Raw genomic sequence first — 26,354 nt, 5'->3', positions numbered from 1 at the left:
AGCAGTGGTAAGTGGGGTTCATATTTGTGGGGTTGATGTCCCCTTTGCATTGTCAGGTGACATCAAGCCCCGAGGTTAGTAATGGCGAGGCGTCAATAAGATGCCCCAATTACTAACCCCATAGTCACATTGTATAAAAACACACACACCAAGAATAAAGTCCTTTAATTGAAAAAATGACACAGACTCCTGTAACATTCTTAATTAAACCATACTTACAACCTCGCCTAATTCCACCAAAGCCCTCGTTCTCCTGTCATAAACCAAAAATAATAAAACAACAATATCCCTCACCTCTATGTCATTCTGTCCCACGCCGTAATCCACGTCTGGGGGAGAAATAGTTTTCAACCTGGAAGGTGCCAAGATGCGACTGTCCAGGCTGAGAACCACTGGTGAATGAGCTGCTGCGAGCGCAGCATCATTGACTAGCGGTGACGTCACTGAGGCTGCGTTTCCAGCCAGGCTGAACTGTGGTGACCTCGGTGAGATCCCCGCTAGCATCGTGAGAAAGGGTGCCATCACACTAAGCGATGCATCAGCGATCCCGACAATACGACCTTGTCAGGATCGCTGGTACCTCGCTACATGATCGCTGGTGACCTGTCAAACAGGCAGACTCACCAGTGATCAGGACCAGCGAGGATGCTGGTATCCAAGGTAAATATCGGGTAACTAAGCGCGCATCACTTAGTTACCCGCTGTGTACCTTGGATACCCGCTCCCAGCACGAGCACGCAGGTATCCAAGGTACACAGCGGGTAACTAAGCGACGCGCACACTTAGTTACCCGATATTTACCTTGGATACCAGCTTCCAGCGTCTGCTTACAGCGCTGGGAGCTCGCTGTTTGTTGGTCTCCCGCTGCCACACGCAGCGATGTGTGCTGGCCAGCGGGAGACCAACGATCAAAAAATGGCTCAGGACACTCCTGCACGATCAGCGATACTCAGCAGGGGCGGTCGCTGATGCATGTCACACACAGTGATCTTGCTGTGTGTGATGGGGCCTAAAGTCGTACAGTGCAGAGACAAGTTCATCAGCACAATTTCAACTGCACATGCCACCGCTACACGTCAAATGAGCAGAGCCGTGCAAAGCGCCAGGATTGGCGCATCTAATAGATGTGCCTTTTCTTGGCAGCTGCAGGCTGCTATTTTTAGGCTGGGGGGGGGCAATATCCATGGCCCCTTACCAGCCTGAGAATATGAGCCCCCAGTTGTCAGCTTTAGCAAAGCTGGTTGTCAAAAATGGGGGGACCCCACGTCATTTTTAAAAATATTATTTATTTAAAAAAAATAAAAAAACATGCGTGGGTTCCCCTCTATTCTCCATAACCAGCCTTGCTGAAGCTGACAGCTGAAGGTTGCAGCCTCCAGCTGTGAGTTTTGCCTGGCTGGTTATCAAAAATACAGGGGAACCCACGCATGTTTTTTTGTTTTTTTTTCTAATTTAATTATTTACAGCGCATGAGGTGCTGATGAATACTCCCATCAGCCGCTCCTGCTCTCACTGCTATTAGTGGCAGAAGGTGTCGGATGATAGAAGCTGTTGTTCCATTAGCTGACAACAGTGATCGGAGGTAAACTTTACACCTCCGATCACAGCTGGGCGCTTACGCTGTCTTTTGACAGCATGGGAACCGCGGATCTCTGACCGGTGGAGATGGTTTTTCCGCTGATCAAAAGCGTTGTTTGCTGCTTACAGTGTCAAACGCTGGATTGTTGGGCCCCCATTCAAGTGAATGGGGTTTAGGTCCGCTCAGCTGGACGACAGGCTGTATGAACGCATCAGGCAACCTGCCATCTAGATGTAGTGGAGCTGACTGTGAGGTCACACCCGGCTGTCCTTGATTTTTCTGCAGCACATATGCTGCAAGAAAAGTCAGCCTGCGTATCTGCAAAGTTTTTTCCACCATCCATTCAAGTTAATAGGTGAAAAACGCTGACAGAAGTGACCTGCTCAATGTAAAAAAAAAAAAATGCTGCAAAGCACAAAATCCTGACGACAAAAAAAAACAAACCAATGTGTGTGCATGAGATATCTGAAATCTCATAGGCTTTGTTGGTAGTGTAAAAAGCAGCTGAAAATTAGCATAAAGGCGCAGCAAAAATGCCCAGTGTGAACATACGCTTATGATGCTTGTACATATTAGCCCAGACCTGGGTTGTTGACGCCAACCTTGATAAGGGGGCTTGCCGGAGTTGGAGGCGCACACCCCTTAATGATTCGGGGCCGTTGGATGAGTGGCGTGCCACTAATGTTACTCCAGTCATCAGGTGCAGGAGTAGAATTAGTGGCATAAGGAACATCATCGCTCGTTGTGCCCCAGCCCTTTCTGCTTTATCGGAGCTGATCAAAAATGCATGAAAACACCATAAGTTGCCAAACTTGGTACAACTTTGGGCCAAATGTTGCGACCTTTGAAAACTTTTTACTTCAGAAATATAAATGCTTTGATGAATTAGGCCCAAATTGGGAGATGTGTTTGCAATGCCGGCATATTGGAAAGACTCAATATTGCAAACTTTCAGTACCGTAGTATTTCTGCCCTATAATCTTCAGCCTTGGAAACCCTCTTTTGACGCGACCGAAGAGAGGCCTGGACAGTGCAATCACCTGCCCATCAGGCTACAATGATGGCAACCATATTTGACACCCAGTCTGTCACTCCCCCCCCAAATCTACATAATTAGGTTCTGTGTTGTCTACCAGTACTTTTGAAAAGCTGGTAAGACTATAACCGGCCATGTTACTAATGTATCCACCTTCTCTTTTTTTTCCTCTTCTTTAACTTTTATTCCTCCTCCTCAAGGCAAAAAACTGAAAGTAGTCAAGTGAGTGATGACTAACTTGTAAAACATTCGCTTGTTGAAATTAGAAACATAATGACCGTCCTGATTGTAATGATTGAAAAAAAAAAAAGTTCTCAACAGTAAATAAAACTTTTTAGGACATATTGACAGCAGACACAGGTTTAGACTCCTGAAAACGATGTACTTCCGCTAAATGTCCATATAGTCTCCTAGCATTGGTCTTCAGCTTTCCTTACACCACAAATCCCAGCATACCCTGGCAATTGGCTCATACTAGAAGTTGTTCTTCAGCTTTTCCAGTCTCCAGAATGACAAATCTTCCAAGTTATGCAGTATTGCGTCCTCTGCCAATATGTCACTTTGCATTATGCAGGTGTAGACTAGAGGATAATCCAGTAATCACTGGTGGGCATGCTGGGGATTGTAGTTCTGCAGCATCTGATAATGTCATGTTGTATGTAAATTCCACTGATCTAATGGCCTGGATCCTTATAATGGGGTCATTTCAGGTCATTTGACCCACAAATAGGCTGAGATTTATGGATACAAAAAATATGCAGGTGTACACCTTTCACTAGGTGGCGGGTTTATGGTAATATGCAATTGATGATCTGCCACAAGATACGTTATCTTGAAGATTCAGCTCCTTTCTTGTGATCGGCGGTGCCAAATCTTGTGTTCAGATGAGAGACGCAGTCTCCGCTGCCGTCTGCAATCTGAGCGTGCCGCTGCTGCTCGTACTGAGAGGTCCGGGTCTGGGGCTTCAGGCACCGGCACACCCTGCGTTTACTTATGTTTAATGTAATTCAAGATCTGACTGTAAAATAAGATTCTAGGAACCAATGAGAAGAAATGACAGACCTGATTAGACAACCCCGACTCGTTTCCTATATGGTGGCCCCCTCTAGAAGCCATAAAGGGCTCTATCCTTCTAGGACATTTGTTTTTCTTCTGCCTTATTTGTGTATAGAATCATGTGTCCCTCAATTTCTTCTTCTGAGAAACCTGGGTATAACCGATTTAACTTCCAATACGACCCCCCGTGGAAGTTGTCATTTGAGTGGCTGGATCTTTCCTTCAGGATGATACCCCCTCACCTCCCCTCCTCGCCATCCTTGGATGATAACTACTTGTAAATGAAGGTTACATGCGGATATGAAGATCCCCTCGAAGTGGCTGATTTGGCCTTATGGTCGTGCTGCTGTTCTGTAGGGATGTGACCGCCCTGTGGTTTTCCTTATGATGTGACAAGCATGGATGACCCTCGGCCACAAGACGTGACGCCACCTCCTGCATGTGACTGGACTTGTCATATGAGCTTTATGATTTATTAAAGGGGTGGGGGACACATGGGGGGCCCTCAGTATTAGTCGGACTCTGAGCAAAGAGCCATGAAACCTTTTGCTTGGACATAATCCGTCATTCATTCCAACGGTCACTATGTTTGTAAATGCATTACTTTTGTTGCAGCCTTAATTATACTCCAGAGCAGCATTCAAAATGCTGCTGGCTTCAGAGCTGAAATTCTCTCCAAAGAATTGCACTCTGACTTGTCATCTTCATCTTATGTAGGGAAATCTAACTTTGCTGCTGCTACATGATGGGGTCTAAGCTCTTAGAGGAATTTTCTGTAGACTGACCATTTTCTGGTGGCAGCAATGCTAGGACTAATGTGTTTGCCAGTGCTGGTTACATTTACAGACTGCCATATACTTTAACACATTGGTCTGACAGATGTCTCCTTCGAAACCCCTCGCCCATTCACACACATGTACAGAATAGGCTGGAGCCATGCACCTATGGTGGCAACTTGCCTCCCATGAAAGCAAAGAATTGGACCCCTTTAATAAAACCAATGGGCACAGACCAATATGTTATGAAGGGTACTCTGAAAAGGTGAATGTCATTTCAGGAAGTGATTTGTTTAGTAAACTAAAATTAAAAAACAAACAAACATTGGAGTTTAGACCCTATGTGCCCCTATTTTATGAAAGCTGTTTGATACATTGGGATTCTGGTCCTATGTGCCCCTTATGGTGCTGTGTGCCTACGTCCCGGATGTGCACCATATTACTTCTAGAGGAGAAAACCTTTTGTAATATGGCTTTTCAATGAACCTCGTTTTTTTTTTTCCCTTTAATTCCATCTGAATTGATGAGGAAAAAAAACTTGAAATCAATGACATACAATGGTACTGTAGAAGATGGAGCCCTGGTAGTCATGGGCAGTACTATAAAGGGGGTTGTCCACTATATTCTGTTTTACGGATGAGTCCATGGTGGTCCTACAACAATAATAGTAATACACAAATATCCCCTGTCCGTGCTCCCCCTCCTTTCTCTTCGCATGCTGCAGCTAATCTGTGCTTGTCATTTAGCTGCAGTGGTCATGTAACATCCCCTATCAGAAGAGGGGACGCAATAGGTGAGTGTGTTATATATTGCGGGCTTTTTTTTCTCTCTTTACCTCTATAGAGCCCTTTTAAAATAAGGTGCAGAAGTGGGGGATCCCTTTAAAGGGGACCTGTCACTTTCCCATAAATATGTAATTATTTTATCTGGTGTAATTGCTGCTGTTCTCCTGAATCGGGCGCTGTTTTTCTCTTGTTCATGCGCCTCTCCTTTCCTGAGATATGGCCTCTTTTTCCTACTGTATATAAATCTAGGCTTTCAGCCAACTGGGCGTGGTGTAAAAAAAAAAGTTGTGGCTCATACCCACTTAGATAAAAAGACAATTTACATACAGAGAAGAGATGCCCATAACTCGAATGGAGAAGCGCAGAAAAAAAAGAAAAACGACACTGGATTCAGGAGAACTGCGGCATTTATACTAGAGTAAAAAAAAAAAACATTTATGGCAGGTGAGCTGTTGCCTTTAAGGGAACCATAGGTATTTGATATCTGTAACCTATACTTTTTTTTTTTTTTTTTAAATAGACAACTTTGCGTGATATTTCCGTAGTATGGTGGGAGATGACTGGAGACCTTTTATATATACCTCTGGGCAACTACAAACTGCCAGATATAACCTAGACGTCCATATTCCTCTGACTGCCGCTATAGACATTCTATATGATTTGTCTTATTATGCTTTTTGAGCACTGATTTTTCAATGCCAGGCGTTCATGGACACCAGAATGGGCGGCAATGATCAATGACTGTCACCAGCTGCAAGATGGGCACATACCACGCACCCAGACAAAGGCGGTATGATTTGCCACTGTTTACTGAGGAAGCTCTCGAGGGTTCTAGCGAGCAGTAAAAATATAATGATGTTTTATGAGCGAAAATGATTTAAATGGGATTTGTTTAATCTGAAGGAGACGTCACTAAGCGCGTATTTACTGTACGCAAGTTTGGTATTTATTCAGCGTTCGTGTAAACATTTACCAGCCGATCGTGACACAATAGTCTATGTGCAGCCATTGTGATCGGGATAGAAATCCAACTTTTATTGGAGTTGGGGCAGAAAAAAAATATGGCTTGGGATTGCAGCCTGGAGCAGATAACATGTTACATGACCTTTTTTATTTGTTTACCAGTGCAGATCTGTTTCCTAGGTCAAAAAGAGGGACATTAATGGGGTTCTGCAGCGCCTCTTGATTACATTTCGGCAGGTTAGGCTACTTTCACACTAGCGTCGTGCGACGGCCGTCGCCCTGCGTCGGGGTGACGTACCGTCGCACGTTGTGGAAGTTGTGCAAAACGGGGGCAGCGGATGCAGTTTTACAACGCATCCGCTGCCCCATTGTAATGTCCGGGGAGGAGGGGGCGGAGTTTCGGCCGCGCATGCGCGGTCGAAAATGACGGAGACGACGCACAAAAAAAGTTACATGTAACGTTTTTGTGTGCGTCGCTGCCGCCAAAACACGACGCATCCGTCGCACGACGGATGCGACGTGTGGCAATGCGTCGCTAATGTAAGTCTATGGAGAAAAAACGCATCCTGCGGGCAACTTTGCAGGATGCGTTTTTTCTTCAAAACGACGCATTGTGACGTGCATCGCATGACGCTAGTGTGAAAGTAGCCTTAGAGGTGCTGATGATGTTGCACCAACAGGTGTTTTCAGGACAGGTTCACGATGCCTGCTGGCCAGACGCGCGTCGATACCTGCTGGCCAGACGCGCATCGATGCCTGCTGGCCAGTGTGCGTCAATGCAACATTATTGGCACTTCTCTCCTCCCAATGCAGAAGTGAGAGGAGATTTCTTGCCTTATTTGTGTGTGATGGAAAGTTTTACAATTTCCTAATACAGTTAGTTTCAAATCTTCAATTTTTTTGTTACCTTCAGCTTGAAACCAAGAGGGCTAAACATATCCAAGAAATGGCTCTGAAGGAGAAAGCGAAGTAACAAGGTTTCTTGAGTGTTATTTTATCCTCAGGGAGACCTAAGTTGAGTCTTGTGACACAAGTTTGATTTGTGATGTCAAATGACCAAGCTGTTCCTTTTTGAGGGCCATGGGTTTTTTTTTTTTGTTTGCTTTTTTTGTGAGACCACTGGCACTTTGTTTTTTTTGTTAACTTTTTCCTTTTCTTTTGCATTTTAGAGACCAGTTACCTTTGCTGCTATAGTTTTCACTCAAAATCTTGGTGAAACAGATCCACTGGGTTACATTGCCGTCATTATGAATGAAGTAGCGATTGTAAAAGAAGGTTGGCTTCACAAACGAGGTAAGAGAGCTCATGGCTAGATGTTATAATTTATGGTAATGTTTTGGTTGGGCATCAATGTCCTACTGAAGAGTGGTGGAATTTTACGATCTGTGGGGAAAAAAATCCCATCCAAAAATGGTTTCTCTAAAAATCGAGTACTCACTCCTAACTACCATAATAATAATCTGTCTTTCAAGACTGCTTGTGATGGGAGGTTGTTAATGTACACAGGGTCTTCAGATCCACAATAGTTTTTCTAAAATTTTGATTCAAGTGTCTCACCCATATTCATTGGATGCCACCAGCATCAGCAGAGCAACGACCCAATCCTTTGTACATTTGGTTATCAACTCTGTTGGCCAACCTTGGAACCACCGGTGTGGAAAAAATCTAAATGGGCATAGCATGGACATGATAAATTCTACACGTTACTTGTACATAAAACATATTTTCACCCTCCCTGTTGAAGATCTCTATATTAAATGTAGAGCCATAAATGCTTCCTAGCCAATGCCCAAAAAGTACTGGTTCTGTGTCATGAGGACATACCGTTTTTATGTATTTCCATTTGAGGGGTTTGTGATTTCCTCCAAATAGTGAAGGACTCCTAAAGCCTCCATACCCCCCCCCCCTTCCATAGACATTAGACTAATGTTGGGTGAAATTGCCAATATCGACAGGTTCAGCCTACTATCGTGTGTGAATGGGGCCACAGACGACCAATTCTCGGGGGAGTCAACGATCTGGCGTCCGATTTCAGACTTCTCTCTGAGATGAGCTGCCACCCAAGAAGTCTGACAGCAGCTCAGCCAAGCAAGCACTCCTGTGTATGATGGATCCTGCCGAGATGACTGTCGGGCACACGATCAGCAGAAGCATCCTTGGCCTAACAGCTATGTCATGTGGATGGTTTAAATATTGGAGTCGCATTAAGATGGTTGTTTGGTTTAGTTAACACCTTTCTAGGCAAATTCCTTCAGAAATGGTTTTGGGTGCCACTCTATATTAGCCAGAGATTTCTGTTGCAGCTGTTCTTTTGGAGGACATAGTTTGATCTTGCATTCCCTAGGACGATAGCGTGTCATTGATAGAAAATTGGCAAACTGGACTATTGCTCGGGACCTTTCCCAAGACCATCCCAGGCTGGTAACTTCCAAGTTCATTCTTTGTAAGTTTTGTCAATTTTTCACTTAAGGGAGAAACAGACTTATCCAGCTGGTATCCACTGGGATGACAGAAAATTTAAGGTTCATGGGTCTCCATAAACAAGATAAAATTTGCATCTACCCATGAATTTGACCGGATGGCATTGGTGTGGATCAGTATCTGTCCAATGCATACTCTGTGACATACAAATAAAAAAAAAAACTTCTCTGACATACAAGTTGTTTTCATTGACGCTAATCCATCAAAAATGTCACGAATCCACTCTGGGTTTTTTTATTTTTTTGAGAGTTATTTTCGATTTATTGGTGTCCGTAAAGACTGTTAAGTTGGACGATGGCAAATTGTTTATTTTAAATGGAATCGGTGACGTTGAACCCATACGATCATTTAGCATGACCTCCCAAAGGGGACGGTCCAGAGTGGCTCCATTCTGTGAGACTGAAGTAATCCACAAAGGTTTAATCCCAGTCTGACCACCACTTCCCATAGGAAAATCTGCCTTTCCAGCGGTATTAATAACTAGACCATTGGTAGTCATGTTGATTCGGACCTGAACAGATATTTTGTGAATAGAAAACCGCTTTAACTAATGTCCTGTTTTCTATGTAGGTAAATCGTTAATTTGCTTCATTCGAGCACAGAACTATGTTCTATCTATACAGAACAACTCAAGCGATTGTTGAAAGTCATCCGGAGGTGGTAAAACCCTTTGATAACTAGAGAAGTGTTTGTGACTGGGTGCGAACAATAGTGTTCACATGTACCTCCAATTTCGTGATGCTTTTCTCACTTTGTGAAGGAGATGCCTTGAGAATTCTGTGTGGGGAGTTGTGTGGCTGACAGTGAGCGGTAGTGTAATGTGAGGGCAGTCGTGATGAGAAGTCTCAGATCATGATCTTCTTGTATTATTGCTCAATTACAAATTTTCTATATGTAACAGTTAGCTACTTACTAAAATTAGGTCAATTTTGTCACACTAGACTGGAGAGGGAGGAGAAGGTTAGGTCCTAGTCACAAAGCTTGTTTTATATATCATGGGGTCCTGGTCAACAAGAAGACTAGGGCCTTCTACTCACCACTTTTTAGACATTTTCTCTTGTCTTGCAATACCTGGTAGTCTACGGCAGAGGTCTCAAACTGCATTCCTCAAGGGCCGCAAACAAGTCATGTTTTCAAGATTTCCTTGTATTGCACAGGTAGTAATTGAATCACCTGCACAGATAATGATTCCAGCACCTTGTGCAATGCTAAGGAAATCCTGACAATATGACCTGTTTGCGGCCCTTGAGGAATGCAGTTTGAGACCTCTGGTCTACGGTAATGAAAGGATTGGCAATATTACTCGGAGGTCTCAAAGTCCCCAGACACAATAGATGAAAGTTTGCTGTTTTAGTGGGACCTTCCTATCAGATGTGTGTGGAGAGGCCTCCTGCCTACGGTGTTAGGAATCTGGTTTCTACTATGCCTATGCAGGAATCCAGATTCTCACATTTATCTCCAGAGGCTAAGTCCTTTGTTCCAGCTTCTGAGCATGCTTACGGGACGAGCTCCCATTGGAGTTCGGGAGTCAGGTGCTCAGGTCCTGCTCCGGATCCTATTTGCTCCTTTTGGTGACCTGGAGATTTCCGGCAGGTCCCGCTAGCTATAAAAAGTGCGCATGGTCGTTCCGCCATGCGCTAGTATAGCCATACTGCTGCTGTATGATTGTTGAAGGATGCATGGACTGGTGACTATACCACAGCAGCTTAAGCATCAGCATTGCGCCTGCTAGTTAGCAGTGTCTTTGCAGCGGCTCAGTTATCGCCGCGCTGCAGTTGCAGCTCCTTGGTGCGTTCGCGGTTGCGACGCCTTGCACACGTTTCCCGGTAGGTCCCTACGGAGTTTGTACCGCCACCTTGTGCTTCTCCGGTGACCGCATACCGCGTGTGTTGCGCTGAGATTCTGTGTCCTGAACAGACTCAGCATCTTTTGTGTTACCGTTTATTATTACAGCTCTGTGAGCTCAACAGAGTTTGTTCAGTGCACCTGGTGACGCACTTAATCCGGTGCACTCTACCGCCATATAGCTCTGCCACCACCTAGCAGCGGTCTTTCCATCTACCGCACGGTGGACTCCGAGTGGCGAAGGCACTTTATTTATATTTTTATTTTAGTGTCTTCTGCCACTCCTAACATACGGTTGGTGTGTGTGTGTGCACGTGCCTCCTGCCTACGGGTGATGACTGGGGAGAGAAGGATTGGCACATAAAATTTACATTTTTGCTTTTAGAGAAGAGAAGCTGCTAAGGAGTTTGGCAGTGACTTTATCCTCTCTCTGTTGATATTGCATGTGTATGAGGGATTTGGAAGACATGTTATCTTCCGAACAAGCATTTTGCAGTCTAGCTGAGATATAGAATACAACTTTTAATTTTTCATACCTTCGCATCTTGGAGAATATAGAGAATGCAATGGTACCTTCCAGTTGCTCCTGGCTGCAATTTTTGAGAACCTGCTTTAGGATATGGGGGACACCTACTCAAGTTTGCCACCTCCTAAAAACTAATAATGTGATGGGGGGGGGGGGGGGTCAGGAACTGTGTGTTCTGTAGAGTTGTTGGATGTTTGAGTCCTTTTGAGGGATGAGAATTAAAGAAAGGAGGGGTTCAAGTACACTCATTACCTCCATTAGCCCAAGGGTCCTGAAATCTGTGATCCCTATTTTTGAATACCTTACACACGTGGTCAAAATTGTTGGTACCCCTCGTTTAATGACCGAAAAACCCACGATGGTCACAGAAATAACTTGAATCTGACAAAATTAATAATCAAAAATCTATGAAAATAAACACATGAAAGTCAGACATTGCTTTTCAACCATGCCTCCACAGAATTTAAAAATAAAATAAAACTCATGAAATAGGCCTGGACAAAAGTGATTGGTACTCCTGAAAATAATGTGACAAAAGGGACACTTTAATTGCAGTGTGTCCACTAATTAGCATCACAGATGTCTACACTCTTGGAATCAGTGCGTGGGCCTGTATAGAGGACTACAGATACTCCCTGTGCTGTTTGGTGACATGGTGTGTATCACAGTCGACATGGACCAGAGGAAGCAAAGGAAAGAGTTGTGTCAGGAGATGCGAAAGAAAATTATAGACAAACATGTTAAAGGTAAAAGTTATAAGACCAACCCCAACCAGCTTGATGTTCCTGTGAATACAGTTGCACATATTATTCAGAAGTTTAAGCTCCATGGGACTGTAGCCAACCTCCCTGGATGTAGCCGCAGGAGGAAAATTGATGACAAATCAAAGAGACGGATAATACAAATGGTAACAAAAGAGCCCGGAAAAGCTTGTAAACAGATTAAAGGTGAACTTCAAGCTCAAGGAACATTAGTGTCAGATCGCACCATTCGTCGTATGAGCCAAAGAGGATTTCATGGGAGACGACCAAGGAGAACACCATTGTTGAAAAAAAAAAATCATAAAGCCAGACTGGAATTTGCCAAACTACATGTTGACAAGCCACGAAGCTTCTCAGAGAATGTCCTATGGACAGATGAGACAAACTTTTTGGCAAGGCACACAGCTTTATGTTCACAGAAGGAAAAATGAAGCGTATCAAGAAAAGAACACTGTCCCTACTGTAAAACATGGAGGAGGCTCTGTTATGTTCTGGGGCTGATTTGCTGCATCTGGCACAGGGTGTATAGAATCTGTGCAGGGTACAATGAAACCTCAAGACTATCAAGGGATTCTAGAGAGAAATGTACTGCCCAGCTTCAGAAAACTTGGTCTCAGTCACAGGTCGTGGGTCTTACAACAGGATAATGACCCAAAACACACAGCTAAAACACCAAAGAATGGTTAAGAGGAAAACATTGGACTATTCTGAAGTGGCCTTCTATGAGCCCTGACCTAAATCCTATTGAGCATCCTTGGAAATAGTTGAAACATGCCGTCTGGAAAAGGCAACCTTCAAACGCAAGACAACTGGAGCAGTTTGCTCTTGAGGAGTTGGCCAAAATACCTGTTGAGAGGTGCAGAAGTCTCATTGACAGTTACAGTAATTGTTTGATTGCAGTGATTGCCTCAAAAGGTCATGCAACAAAATATTAAGTTAAGGGTACTATCATATCTGTCCAGGCCTATTTCATGAGCTTTTATTTTTTTTAAATTTCTGTGGAAGCATGGCTGAAAATCAATGTCTGCCTATCATTTGTTCATTTTCATAGATTTTTGATTTATTGTTACTATTGTCATATTCAAGTTATTTCTGTGACCATTGTGTGTTTTTCTGTCATTAAATGAGGGGTACCAACAATTTTGACCACGTGTGTATATCAGTGGTTTACCATCAATGCTGCGCTTGTCTGCTATGGAATCGGTGAGCTAGGGTGGCCCTGTACCAGATGTCCACTCATCTGCCTGGCATCTACCCACTTCTCCCTAAATCCACTGTATATGCATGGCAGAAGTCAGATTTATACGGTGCAGACTCGCGCGCTGAACCCACTCTACCCATCAGGTGCCAACTGGTCTGCACAGCAGACCCTCAGGTAGTTGCTGTGGATAGAGCTAATTGGTTGCAGAAGTTTCACCCTTTAGATTTAATGCTTGCTGTTCACCATGAGATCGAGTGTGTGTGTGTGTGTAGGGGGGGAATTGTTGTTCCCATTAGAATTTCCCCCCCCCCCCCCGCCTCTCAACACCATAACATGAAGCCAATAGATTGGCCCCTGGCTACCATAAAACAATTGGGGATCACAATTTGAACTTTCTTTGGGATCTCTTTCCCCTCCCCCCCCCCCCCCCAGCCTGTAAGCCTTCATTATTAGAGATTGGCTAATAAACTTTTGCTGCTTATAGTAGCACCATTGGATTTGAGTATCGTTGACACCTCTGAACTACACAATGTCTTCTGCACTGGCACCGTCCGAGCACATGTGAAATATGCACGTACCTGTGCATCAAAAAAGAAATTAAAACATGTCTAATAAAAAAATATAAAATATATCTATCTATTAGACATGTTTTAATTTCTTTTTTGATGCACAGGTATGTGCACGCTCGCTCTCCTGGAAAATGCTATGACCTCATCAAAGGCTGGGAAATAATTCCCCTTCCAAGGCTGATTTCTAAGTCAGGGCAAGATCCTGGCGCTGAACCCAATCAGCTAATTAAAAGCATTTTGTGGAACTTAAAGGAGCACTAAACCCAAAGTCTCCAGCTTTGTTAGAATGCGTCTGTGGATTTCATTCATGCCTATGTGCAGAAATCATTTTTGGAAAGTCTCCGAAGTGATGTGTTGTTGTCTTTTTTTTTTTTTTTTTCTTAATATTTGTGAATCCGGAAGCTTGGGATGAGCAGTACTGCACATTTGGACAAGATAGTGCTGTGGTTTATAGAGAAAGTGTCTGTAAGACACTGTGGTCACCAGTGATTTTTCTCCATGGCTACAACTGGGTGTATCCACCAGCTGGATGGACCTGGTAATTTCAGCAGGAGGTCTCTTGACCTATGACTGCCAATTTTAGGGGGCTGAAGAGGGAAATCTTTCCAATTCTTTGTTGTGCCAGATTCTGTGTTTTCTCCAATATCTTGCACCGTTTTGCTTTTAGAGGCTCGTAGTTTCCCTGCACATCCAATTTTTGTTCTAATTTGCGATCCTAATTCAGCTGAGAGGAGCTCAGAAATTCCAATTTAAAATCCTTCTTGAAGGGTTACGCCCATTTCAGGCAAATGATCACCTATCTGCACGATAGTTACCGTAATACCTTGCTGGTGGCCTGACAGCTTGGACCCTTACTGACCTTGGTACTTCCTTGGCGTAAGATGGAGGGGTACCGTGATGGTGCCGTTCAGAACTCTGTTACTGGGATTTGCAGGCTATTCCAGCAGTCGGGCCCCTGGTGATCAGCACATTATTGCATATTTTGTGAATAGATTGAAACCTGCTATGATGGGGAGGGAGTAATTGGGGGAAATCGCCAGATAGTCTCTTGACTCAGGCCCCCCCCCCTTAGGTTTACTGATGCACCATGCAGAACCTCCTATTGGGTCCCCCCCCCACACACACCTGTGATCCTGTCATGGTGGCACCCCCTGCAGTCTTGTTCCTCCTCCATACTGACTACCTAGGATGGAGTTTAGCCTGTGCAGCTGAGAGATAGCAGGTAACGTGGGATGCATTGACGAGCAGGTGGCAGAGCAAGAGTTAGAGGGTTGTACAGGGGATACTCCACGCAGGGAGAAAATGAGTAATGAGGGGGAGTAAAACTGAGTATTGTAACAGAGCAAGAACTAATGTTTATGAAACAGGTAAACTTATCAATCTGATGGTTTCCGGGCAGTGGAAGCTTGAAATCCCATGGTGGCGCCGCAAGTGACGCGTGAAGTCTCTGGGCCCGATCCTGAAGAAAGTTGAAGCACTGTCTCCTGATGGAAGCCGTGTATCCTGGCTCTCCTAGGAGAGGTCCTGCGTTCCCGGGGCGGTGTACGTGACGTGGAGTAGTCTGTGGTACTGCCGGAGTGTTACTCAGTTAAGTGGCGGAGGCGGGGTGAAGCTACCCGACTCTGTATGATTCACCTGGTCAGAACTAGGCCACGCGCTCGCAGCAGTTAGTGGAACGGTGCAGGACGAATTCTCAGTGACAGGGGTGAGCGGGCACACAGATACACATTGCTCACAGTCAGTGTGTGCAAAGGCTGGGGATCTGCAGCGCTGGCCTGGACTATTGCATCGCTCCACGGAGAGTGAATCAACCTTCTCCTGCTGTACACTCTGTCTTCTTGGCTTTCCTGCGCACCATCCCTTTTATCACTGACCGGCCCCCTACAGTCGAGTGCAAAGGTCTGTCCGGGTCAGAAAGCTTTCCCCCCAGCAACAATGGTGACAGCCCCAATAGTTCCGGAACCGACGCCAGAGAGGTACCACCGGCCTGGTCCATCTTCCTACACAGCATTAGGCCAGAAGCTTCTGTACATGACTTTCTGTTCTCTTCACGTAGAAGTCTTTGTTATATTCCATCGTGTAGTACCCGTAGTATGAGACGCACGTGAGTCATCGGTTCCCTTGTTTGAGCTGCCTCATTCAGTACATAGATGACTCATGGCTCGGCCCCTGCATGTCACCAAATTGGGATTTGTGAGGGGGTAGAGGCTCACGACGACTATGACCCCCTTTGTTTGAAAATATTTGCAGTTTTCCCTTAGGAAAGTGGCTAAAGTCAGATCGCATTATTCCCAGTTTTAGGCTGGGGACTAGCAATCGGCCTAGGAATAACTCGTGTGCGCCAATTAACTCCTCTTGTGCAGATCTGTGGAGTAAAGCAGCAAGGACTTGGTACCTTCTACCACGCGTACACGGTGTAACAGGCTGGATGGAGTCATCAAATGTGGGATATACACATGTGGTCAAAATTGTAGTTACCCAAAACCCACAATGGTCACAGAAATAACTTGAATTTGACAAAAGTAATAATAAATCAAAAATCTATGAAAATGAACAAATGATTGCTTTTCAGCCATGCTTCCACAGTATTAAAAACAAAATAACTAATGAAATAGGACAGAAATGATGGTACCCTTAACTTAATTATTTTTTTGCACAACCTTTTGAGGCAATTGCTGCAATAAAACAATCCCTGTAACTGTCAGAGACTTCTGCACCTCTGGACAGGTATTTTGGCCCACTCCTCAAGCACAAACCGCTCCAGTTGTCTTGTGTTTGAAGGTTGCTTTTTCCAGACGGCATGTTTCAGCTCTTTCCAAAGATGCTCAATAGGATTTAGGTCAGGACACACAGAAGGCCACTTCAGAATAGTCCAATGTTTTCCTCTTAGCCATTCTTGGGTGTCATTATACTGTTGCAAGACCCATGACCTGCGACTGAGACCAAACTTTCTGACACTGAGCAGCACATTTCTCTCTAGAATCCCTTAATAGTCTTGAGATTTCATTGTACCCTGCACAGATTCTACACACCCTGTGCAAGATGCAGCAAAGCAGCCTCAGAACATAACAGAGCCTCCTCCATGTTTCACAGTAGGGACAGTGTTCTTTTCTTGATACGCTTCATTTTTCCGTCTATGAACATAGAGCTGATGTGCCTTGCCAAAAAGTTCCAGTTTTGTCTCATCTGTCCAAGGGACATTCTCCAAAAATCTTTGTGGCTTGTCAAATGAACTACTGAACTATTGGAAGGTCCAGTGATGCTTCAGGCAAACGGATCTCAGAAGACATGACCTGTAGGATTTTCTGATGCTGTGAATCCATTTTGACCTCTACATGCTGCAGGTTTAAAATATTCCTAGGAAGGAAAGTGGCCCCAGAGCATCGCCGTTCTTTGCTGTAGGCATCACCACAGATCCCGCTGCCATTATTTGCTGTAGGTATCGCCGCAGATCCCCAACATGTTTCAAAAGTCTAAAAAGTTCCAGTTTTGTTTCATTGCTCCACATCACAGGTGTACTTGGGAGTCCGGGCATGTAGATGTTTAGCATGCACCTTGGTGACTCTTGCCACCAAATTTTGAATGTTTTTGACCACCTGCCTACAATATGGGAGACGGTGACTGGTTCCTCTTGCTGTCACGCCCAGGTAGTCTAGCCAGTGCTCCTATGTAAACTCTACTTTCAGCTGTATCTCTAGGATCGGTCAATGACTTAATATCATTTTCCTTGTTTGATCCAAAAAGGTAAGAGAAGGGTTTGTGGTGTACTATGACAACCATGACTCTGACACCCCAAGAATATTAGTGATCTGAGGGCATTGCCCATGGAGAGTGACCTAAGATTCCTCATGAACAGTGCCAGAAGCTTGTCTGGCTGTTATGACCTGCTGCAAACATGATGCCTAGCCAGTGCAGGGCTAGGTAAGCCAAACATCCGACTCCTCAATTTCCATGACTCCGACTCCATGACTCCAGCTCCCTCATACTAGGGCTGTGGAGTCAGTAAGCCAAACCTCTGACTCCAACTCCGACTTCACCAAAATGGACTCCGACTCCACGACACAAAGTTGCAAGAGATGAGGGACGTTACCCTCTCCAAAGCAGGTGAAACTGTGCACAATGTTGAGCTATTGGCCCAAATACTGTTCTTGCACAGGGGCCCTTTTCTGTTAATGTCCGCCAGTGGGTTGATTAATTCTGAGACTGCAGTTTCGGTAAAAGTGGAACTTTGTGCTAAATTTAGAGAAACCATTTGTTAAATTAGATTTTATATTTGTGTATTGCAAACAGTCCCCTGTTCTCAATTTACAATGGGGGCGGATGAATAATTTTGATTACAACTGAGCATAACCTGTTAGTGAAAATGGTCACCAAGCTGCTGTTGACAGATCTTATATTCTTAATAAGTGATTCTTTGGTCCTTTTTATGGTACTTTGTTGTGAGTCTGGCTGATTTTTATCTCTGTACACAAAATCTCTTTACGGCTAGTGTTGGTGTTTGTCTCCTGAACAATCACTATTTTGGGAATTTGCTGTGATCAGACCTCTTAATAATATCTTTATTGCGTCTCTATTTGGGGAGAGAACCCTCCATGAACGCCCCCAATTTCTCCACCTGCTTTTTAAATACTCCAAAAAATAGTCATGTTACTTTTTATGCTTTTATTAACCTGTAATATGAGTGTATTATTAAACTGGATACCCGGGAGATTTATCATCTCTACAAGAAGGAAAGATCTGTCAACAGCAATGTGTTTTTGGTTCCACCTATCTGATCAGTGACAACTGCACAAATAATGTTCTATGTTTACTGTATCCAATTTTAGTCAAATAACTTTTTTTTTTTTTTCCCAAATTGTCAAAAATGAGGAAGAGCCTGTAAGTCATTGCTCCTAGCATATACTGCTGTCAGGTGTGATTATCTCCTTCTGTGCTGACGTACATTGCTCTTTGCACTTTTTACATATTTTTAATACACAAAACCTTCATAGAATGTGTTAGGCGTCGGATTTCTGCGTTTACTCGGCAGGGATCCAGTCCCTCACATTCTGCAGTCTCCTGCTGTTTATCTACTGCAGAGGTGATTGCCTTGCAGCAAATCTCTCCTGAGGCTGTCCTTCTGCCCTCCTACTGAGCATGCTCATGGGACGATCTCCCATTGGAGATCGGGAGTCATGTGCCCAGGTCCCGCTCCAGATGTCATTGGTCCATCTCAGAGATCTGGAGGCTTGCGGAAGGTCCCGGCTGCTATAAAAGGTGGGCATGGCTGTTCCGCCATGCGCTAGTATAGACTTACTTGCTGCTCTGTGTATGAGGACGGATGTATGATTCTGGTGAATGACTCATTATAAAACCCCTTCCCTCTGATATTACGTATGTGGTTAGGGACTGAGTTAGAATCAGCGCCAGCGCTCCTCTGCTGCAACATCCACAGCTGCTAGCTTCTGACATTGTGCTTGCGCCTTAGCCTTGTCGTTTAGTGGCAGTGTCCACGCCGCGCTGCAGTAGCAGCTCCTTTGCGTTCGCAGTTGCGATGCTCCGCACACGGTAGTTCTAGACGGACATAGTGCCGCCGTCTCGGGCTACTCCTGTGACCTGATACCGTGTGTGCATTTTTACTGAGTACTGTCAATAGATGAACAGTCGCACTCAAGTGTGAATTAATCTTGCCAAGTAATCTTGAAGATTTTTGAAATTCTTGAATTTTTTATTTTAAATACATATAATAGTGTAACACCGCAGACAAAAGAAGTATCCAAAGTGTGGGTATAATATCGTTATCCAGGATGTGAGTATAATATGGTTACGTTTCGACCTACTAAGAGGCCTTTCTCAAACCGTTCTGCAAAATAAGATAAAAAGCAATTACAACACTGAATTTGGGCAACAGACTCAAGGAAAGCTGAGAAAAAAATAGAAAAAAATATATAGTAATAATCAAAGAAAACAAAAAACAGAAAAATGGTGGAATAAAAACCTAAAAATGAAGCACATATTTATACAGATTTAAACACGACAACATAGAGATCCCTAGAGCAACTAGGAGAATGTCATATGAAAAATAGAAAAATAATAGATTAATCAAGGGCAAATAGAGACTATTGGCAACAAGTAAATTTTAACATTTTAGGCATCAGGGGTAACAATGGGGATAAGCAGCAGCCCTAAAAAAGACAAGCATTTTATAATATTGTCACTGTACATGATGAAGTAACAGGGGTGATGGAGATGTGTGGCAGGCAAATAAGACAGGTATACTAAGTACTGACCTCAAGAAGTGTCAAGGTAAAAGTTTAATTAGAGCATTTTCAGGGGCTGTAGGAGAAAACATAGGAGATGAGTATGGAGAAAAAAATATACCGGAAAGAGATATTATGCATCAGCTGGTGCTGCAGAACTGACCTGATGGCATGGGAGCAGCCTGGACCTGCGGTGTTGTTAGTGTGGGCTCAGGACAGCGCGGTATATATATATATATATATATATATATATATATATATATATATATATATATATATATATATATATATATATATATATATATATATATATATATATATATATATATACACACAGAGGGTGCAGGTTAATTGCGTCATGGCGCTGACGTGGCTAGAGCGTCCTGGCGCCTGAGTACTGTGACCTCAACAGGCTGTCTTTTGTGTTTGTACTTATTTGGCATCTCTGTGAATTAACTGAGATTGCTCTGCGCACCTAGGTGAAGTTTAACCCTGTGCGCATTTCCGCCATATTGCTCCTGCCACCACTTAGCAGCATTTATATCACTTACTGCACGGTGGACCCCGAGCGGCGAACGCACTTTATTATTATTTTTATTTAGTGCGTTCTGTCGTTCCTAACAGAATGACCCAATTGAGAAATTTGAAAGAGATCACGGCCTCTTTTTTTTTTATTTTTCTACTTTTTTTTTACAAATTTTGTTACTCTTAGTACATAACCCACTGAATTATTTATCTTATTTTTTTTATGCTCCTTCAAAGAAGTTTGAATAAGTTGTTAGTATAATTCCTTGCTCGCTGTATCTTTCTGCTTGCTCGTCCTCTGCCTCTTCTGCCCCCAGTGTCGTTTGCTTGTCCTCTGTCTCCCCCAGCCCCCAGTGTTGCGTGCTCGTCCTCTGCCTCCCCAGCCCCCAGTGTTGCGTGCTCGTCCTCTGCCTCCCCAGCCCCCAGTGTTGTGTGCTCGTCCTCTGCCACCCCCCACCCCTAGTGTTGGGTGCGCGTCCTCTGCCTCCCCCACCCCCAGGTCGCTTGCTCGTCCTCTGCCTCCCCAGCCCCCAGTGTTGCGTGCTCGTCCTCTGCCACCCCCCGCCCCTAGTGTTGGGTGCGGGTCCTCTGCCTCCCCAGCCCCCAGTGTTACATGCTCTTCCTTTGCCTCCCCAGCCCCCAGTGTAGCGTGCTCGTCCTCTGCCTCCCCCGCCCCCACTGTTGCGTACTCATCCTCTGCCTCTCCCGCCCCCAGGTCGCTTGCTCGTCCTCTGCCTCCCCAGCCCCCAGTGTCGCGTGCTCGTCCTCTGCCTCCCCCGCCCCCACTGTTGCGTACTCATCCTCTGCCTCTCCCGCCCCCAGGTCGCTTGCTCATCCTCTGCCTCCCCCGCCCCCAGTGTCGCATGCTCGCCCTCTGCCTCCCCCGCCCCCAGTGTCGCATGCTCACCCTCTGCCTCCCCCGCCCCCAGTGTCGCGTGATCGTCCTCTGCCTCCCACTTTCCATGTAAACAATTTTATAAATAATATTGACTTTTTATAGAATTGCGGCTTATGTTTCTGGAGGAGGCTGATAACTACTAGGTACTTTCCATCGGTGCAGGATTACCACTGAGATTGTTTGCACTAATAGCATGAGGTGTATTCTGCATTAAGGGGTCTCCCATTATATAGTTCTATAGATATGAAAGCAAAAGTATAATATAATCATATTGGGGGGGGGGAGTGCAAAAAAAATAATAATGGTGTCTTATGTCAAAGGTGTTTATATTGTCCTCCACTGGAGGCTTAGTAACTCGGTGCATGTGTCATCTATAGGATCCTTTACTGTAGCACAGAGGGCTGTACAGGGTCCTAGAGGCCGTTCCTAGAGACAGAGCTGCTCCGCCGACTGCCATGGCTTTTGCTTCCGTCCTTCAGGCATATTTTACTATATATAAATATTTTTGCATCTTGGTGTTTTTGTTTTTTTTTTCCCCATTTAAAGTCTTATACCTGACTCTGGCAGCAGGTTTATGAATACGGAGACAACCTGGGGCTCGCCAGCTGTTGTGCAGTCTCTGTCTGACAGTACATGCTGGGACTTGTAGTATTGCAGCAGCTGGAGAGCCACAGGTTGCCGTCGTGCACAACTGTGTGCATGTTGTTACATCTGCATAGTGTTCTATGAAATAATGTGATGTGTTGCCATCCGATTAACGTGTATATACCTGCCACAACTCCGTCCTGTGCACTGGATATCCTTAATTTTATAAAACAAAAAAAAACACAGTGTCCTCAGTTTGCTTCTGGGTGTTGCAGGTCATCCCCATATGCCCGTAGACTGGATTTGTGACTGGTGTTAGGGTACTTTCACATTGCATTCAAGCACACATTCTTTGTCCCTGTCGGTGCTTGCATCTGAATTACCCGCAAAACTGGAGTCGGGCATATGCGCTGAGGGGGCCGTACACTTTAATGGTGCCGGCTGAAATAACACACATTCTGTCGTGCATCATTTTCAGGCGTGTACGCTTACTGGAGGCGGACCAAGTGAAGGCATCCATCTCCCGTAAACATACACGCCTGAAAATGGTGCACGTTCGCTCTGTCAGCACCATTACAGTCCATGGCCCAATTGGAGCATACGCCCAAATCACGTTTTGCAGGTAATTCGGACGCAAACCCCAACTGGACCAACTAACGGGTGCTTCAACGCAATGTGAAAGCGGTCATAGTTTTTCCAATCCTGTACAATCCCATTTAAAAAATATAAACTAAAATAAAAAATTCCCAGAGTCAAAATTTTTTTAATCTCCATACCACAATTTTATTAAACAAAATCCTACCATTTTCACGCTGTCCTTTCGGGAAGTGTTTTTAGTAGGCTCCTAATTAGAGGCAGGATTACAATGACTGATAACACCTCTATATACAGTAGATAGGATCCACCAATCACAATAGGTGAAGTCACGGCTCACCTTCTCCTCCTCCTGTACAATGACTTATAACAACTCTATATACAGTAGATGACACAGGATCCACCACTGACAATAGGGGATGTTACAGCTCACCTCCTCCTCCTCCTGTGCAATGACTAATAACTCTTCTATATACAGTAGGTGACCCAGGATCCACCATTCACAATATGTGAGATCACAGCTCACCTCCTCCTGTACAAGGACTGATAACACGTCTATATGCAGCAATAACAGGATCTGCTATCAATAGGTGACATAATATACATCTGTTACTTTTCTTTCAGGAAATAAGTTGGCTTAAAAAAAAAAGTCCCAGTAGTCTGTGTGAAAACTGCAAGATCTCAATTTTTTTTTTTTTTTTTAAATGGAGCATTTGTTAAAGAAAAAAAAAAAATACACATAGCACCTGATTTAACCCCTTAGTGACAGCCATTACGTCTTTTACTGACCAGCAATATAAGACAAGAATTGCCAGACAGGAGACAATCCAGCAGCTGTCGGCTGTACACTATAGATGACAACTTGTTGCATCAGCCACGATCAGTGTTGGCACTGACCATGGCCGTTTAACTCCTTAAATACAGCTGTAAATATTGACTACAGCATCTAGATGGTTAACATAGTGTGGGGGCTCCCTCTTTATCCCCATCGGCACCCTGAGATCTTGATTGTGTGGTCCTGATGTTTGCCATGGCAATATATATATCTATATATAGATATATATATATCTCCAACAATGTAGAACAGCTCACTCCTGTGAACCACCTGGAACCTCAGCTGACCTGGTTAACTCCGCTGTGCCCGGATCTGGACGGATCTGGGTGTAGGAGTCCATCCATACAAATGTGAACAACGACAAAGCAAAGTCCAGCAATAACGTGAGCAATCCAGGATGCTGTTAAAAATTTTTTTTTCTTTTTATTCATAAATCCATTAAAATGCAATGGTCCAAGCAGTTCAAAACAGCAATAACGCAGGAAAGTCGTGCAGATAGGACTACGCGTTTCAGCGGTAGAACCCGCCTTCTTCACGGTCCAGAATTGCTCACGTTATTGCTGGACTTTGCTTTGTCGTTGTGTGTGTGTGTATATATATATATATATATATTACCTTAAATTGTCCGTCATCCACTTCCGTCTGGATGTCCCCGAATCCCACAATCCACCGCACCGGAAGTACGCCGACCGCCATAATGGAATACCTAAGTGATGGGTATTCCAATATGGCACCCGCTGGTGGTACCAGGCCCTTCCATAGTACCACCAGCGGGAAACCGCTGGACCTGCTACCGCCACTGCTGGACCCACCACTGCTGCCTGCCCACCCACCTCCGTGCAGTCACAGCCGGCAGGAAAGACCGCGGCTTGTGGCTGCGCCGCACTCCATCTCCAGCACAGGCCGCAAGCCGCGGTCTTTCCTGCCGGCTGGCCGTCGCTGGGCCCCCCCACTGCCACTGCTGGCCACGCCGCTGGACCCCCCCGCCGGACCCGCCGCTGCCATTGAGGGGGGTGTAACGGGGTAACACACACACACACACATACACACACGTACTCACATATACACAAATACACATGTACTCATATCTCCAGCACAGGCCGCAAACCACCCTCTTTGCTGCCGGCTGTGACTGCACGGAGGTGGGTGGGCAGGCTGCTGCGGGACACACACACACACACACATGTGCTCACGCGCGCACTCGTACTCGCGCGCACACGTACTCGTACTCGCGCGCACGCGTACTCGTACTCGCGCGCACGCGTACTCGTACTCGCGCGCACACGTACTCGTACTCACGCGCGCACACGTACTCACGCGCGCACACGTACTCACGCGCGCACACGTACTCGTGTACATACACACATAAGTACTCACAGACACGCACGCACACACACGTACTCGCACACACGTACTCGCACACTTCCCTCCCGATGCGATAGCATCGGGCACACCTCTAGTGGGTAAATAACGGCCTTAGTTTGCCGGCTATAGTGGCCTGCTCAAAAATTATCCAAATTTAGTTGGTAAAAACAAACTTTTTCATTCCCATCATGTCACTTTGCAATAATTCCTGAACCGCACCTCAAGGGTTAATGAACTACCTGAAAGCAATTTTGAATACGTCGAAGGGTGCAATTTTTTTTTAAATGGCATCACTTTTGGGGGTTTCCAACATTATAGGACCCCCAAAGTCACTAAAATTCTAACTAAATAAAACATTTTATAAATGGTGCTGATGTAAAGCAGACATGAGGGAAATGTTGTTTATTAATGGTTTTTGTGGGTTTTGACTATCTGGATTAATGGGATATTTATTTACAGTTTGAAAATTGCATTTTAATTTTTTTTTAAATTGACAAATTTCTGATATTTTTAGAAATAAACACAAAACGTATCAACCTAAATTTATCATGATAATAAAGTATAATGTGTCACGAAAAAACAATACCCAAGTGATTTTGAGATGTTGAAGAGTTCCAGAGTTAGTACTGCTACTTAAATGGACACTGGTCAGATTTTAAAAAAATTGGCCCGGTCACTAAGGGGTTAAAAACAATAGGTTACTTTCTGATTTATGGTTTCCCTTTTTAAGGGTTAAACCTGCTCCAGTTCACACTTTGAGGACCATTTTGCTGGACAGTGCTCTGGAGGGGGGGGGGAATTGGCTAGTTACGAGGTTCGGCACAAGATTATCGGGTGTTGAATATGTCCTGGGTCTCCGTCTTTCCACTGTTGAGTGGGGCGAGTAGTGTCACCACCCTCTACAGATCCTTCCTTGTGTTCATGTCTGATCAGCACCAGAATGTCTCCCACTGTGGTTCCTTAACTCCTCCTTCACCACCGCTGCTGATGATCCACAGTAAAGTGACTTTCTACAGATGATGACTTCAAGGAGATTATTGACAATGAAAGGAGCAATGGGCAAGAACATGGCAGCTCGGACTGTTAGTCATAAAATAGTGCCATACATGCATAAGCGCCAACCAGACAAAATAAGAATGTGACTCAGAGGAAAAGATCTGGTGTTGGAACGAATGTGTGAATGTTGTTTTGCTAATTTATTTTCCAAGTCTATGCCTGAAAGTCTTTAAGGTCATAATTGTAACTTATAAATTGTTTAATGTTTTCTACTATTGACTCATATATAGCATTTGTATTGGATATACTGAAACTGATTAGGACTTTACTATATATATTGGGTGACCCAATTTGGGTCTAATCTCTTTTCTGGTCACCCACGATCGTAGTGTATGGGATATGGAAATGGCTGACGAGGTTCACTCTTGGGCAGAACAGTAGCTCAGTGGGTGGCACAGCGGTTAACACTGCAGCCTTGCAGCGCTGGAGTCCTGGGTTCAAATCCCACCACGGACAACATCTGGAAGGAGTTTGTATGTTCTTCCCGTGTTTGCATGGGTTTCCACTGGGTACTCTGGTTTCCTCCCACTCTTCAAAGACCTACTAATAGGGAATCCAGATTTGAGTCCCAACGGGGACAGTGATGATGTAATATGTAAAGCACTGTGGACCATGATGGCATTCTAGAAGAAAAAATAAACTGATAGGCATGTTATGGTTGTATCCTCAAGGCTAGATC

At 44.6% G+C, this 26,354-nt stretch overlaps 1 protein-coding gene across 3 annotated transcripts in view; it reads left to right on the top strand.

The window, feature by feature from the left end:
- Positions 1–26,354, top strand: part of AKT1 (AKT serine/threonine kinase 1) — a 135,359-nt gene that overhangs the window by 3,101 nt on the left and 105,904 nt on the right. For all 3 annotated transcript variants that reach the window (XM_073570455.1, XM_073570444.1, XM_073570464.1), the window contains one exon: positions 7,365–7,488. In XM_073570455.1, coding sequence (XP_073426556.1) covers positions 7,443–7,488 — 46 coding nt within the window. In that variant the 5' untranslated portion in view covers positions 7,365–7,442. Of the gene's footprint in view, positions 1–7,364; positions 7,489–26,354 lie in introns of those variants that run through there.

Source organism: Dendrobates tinctorius, unplaced genomic scaffold (assembly GCF_039654945.1).
Source record: "Dendrobates tinctorius isolate UK_male_01 unplaced genomic scaffold, ASM3965494v1 ptg000006l, whole genome shotgun sequence".
In the NCBI taxonomy this organism is placed as follows: Eukaryota; Metazoa; Chordata; class Amphibia; order Anura; family Dendrobatidae; genus Dendrobates; species Dendrobates tinctorius.
Note: the sequence above shows the minus strand (reverse complement) of the source record. Positions and strands in the feature narration are given on the sequence as shown.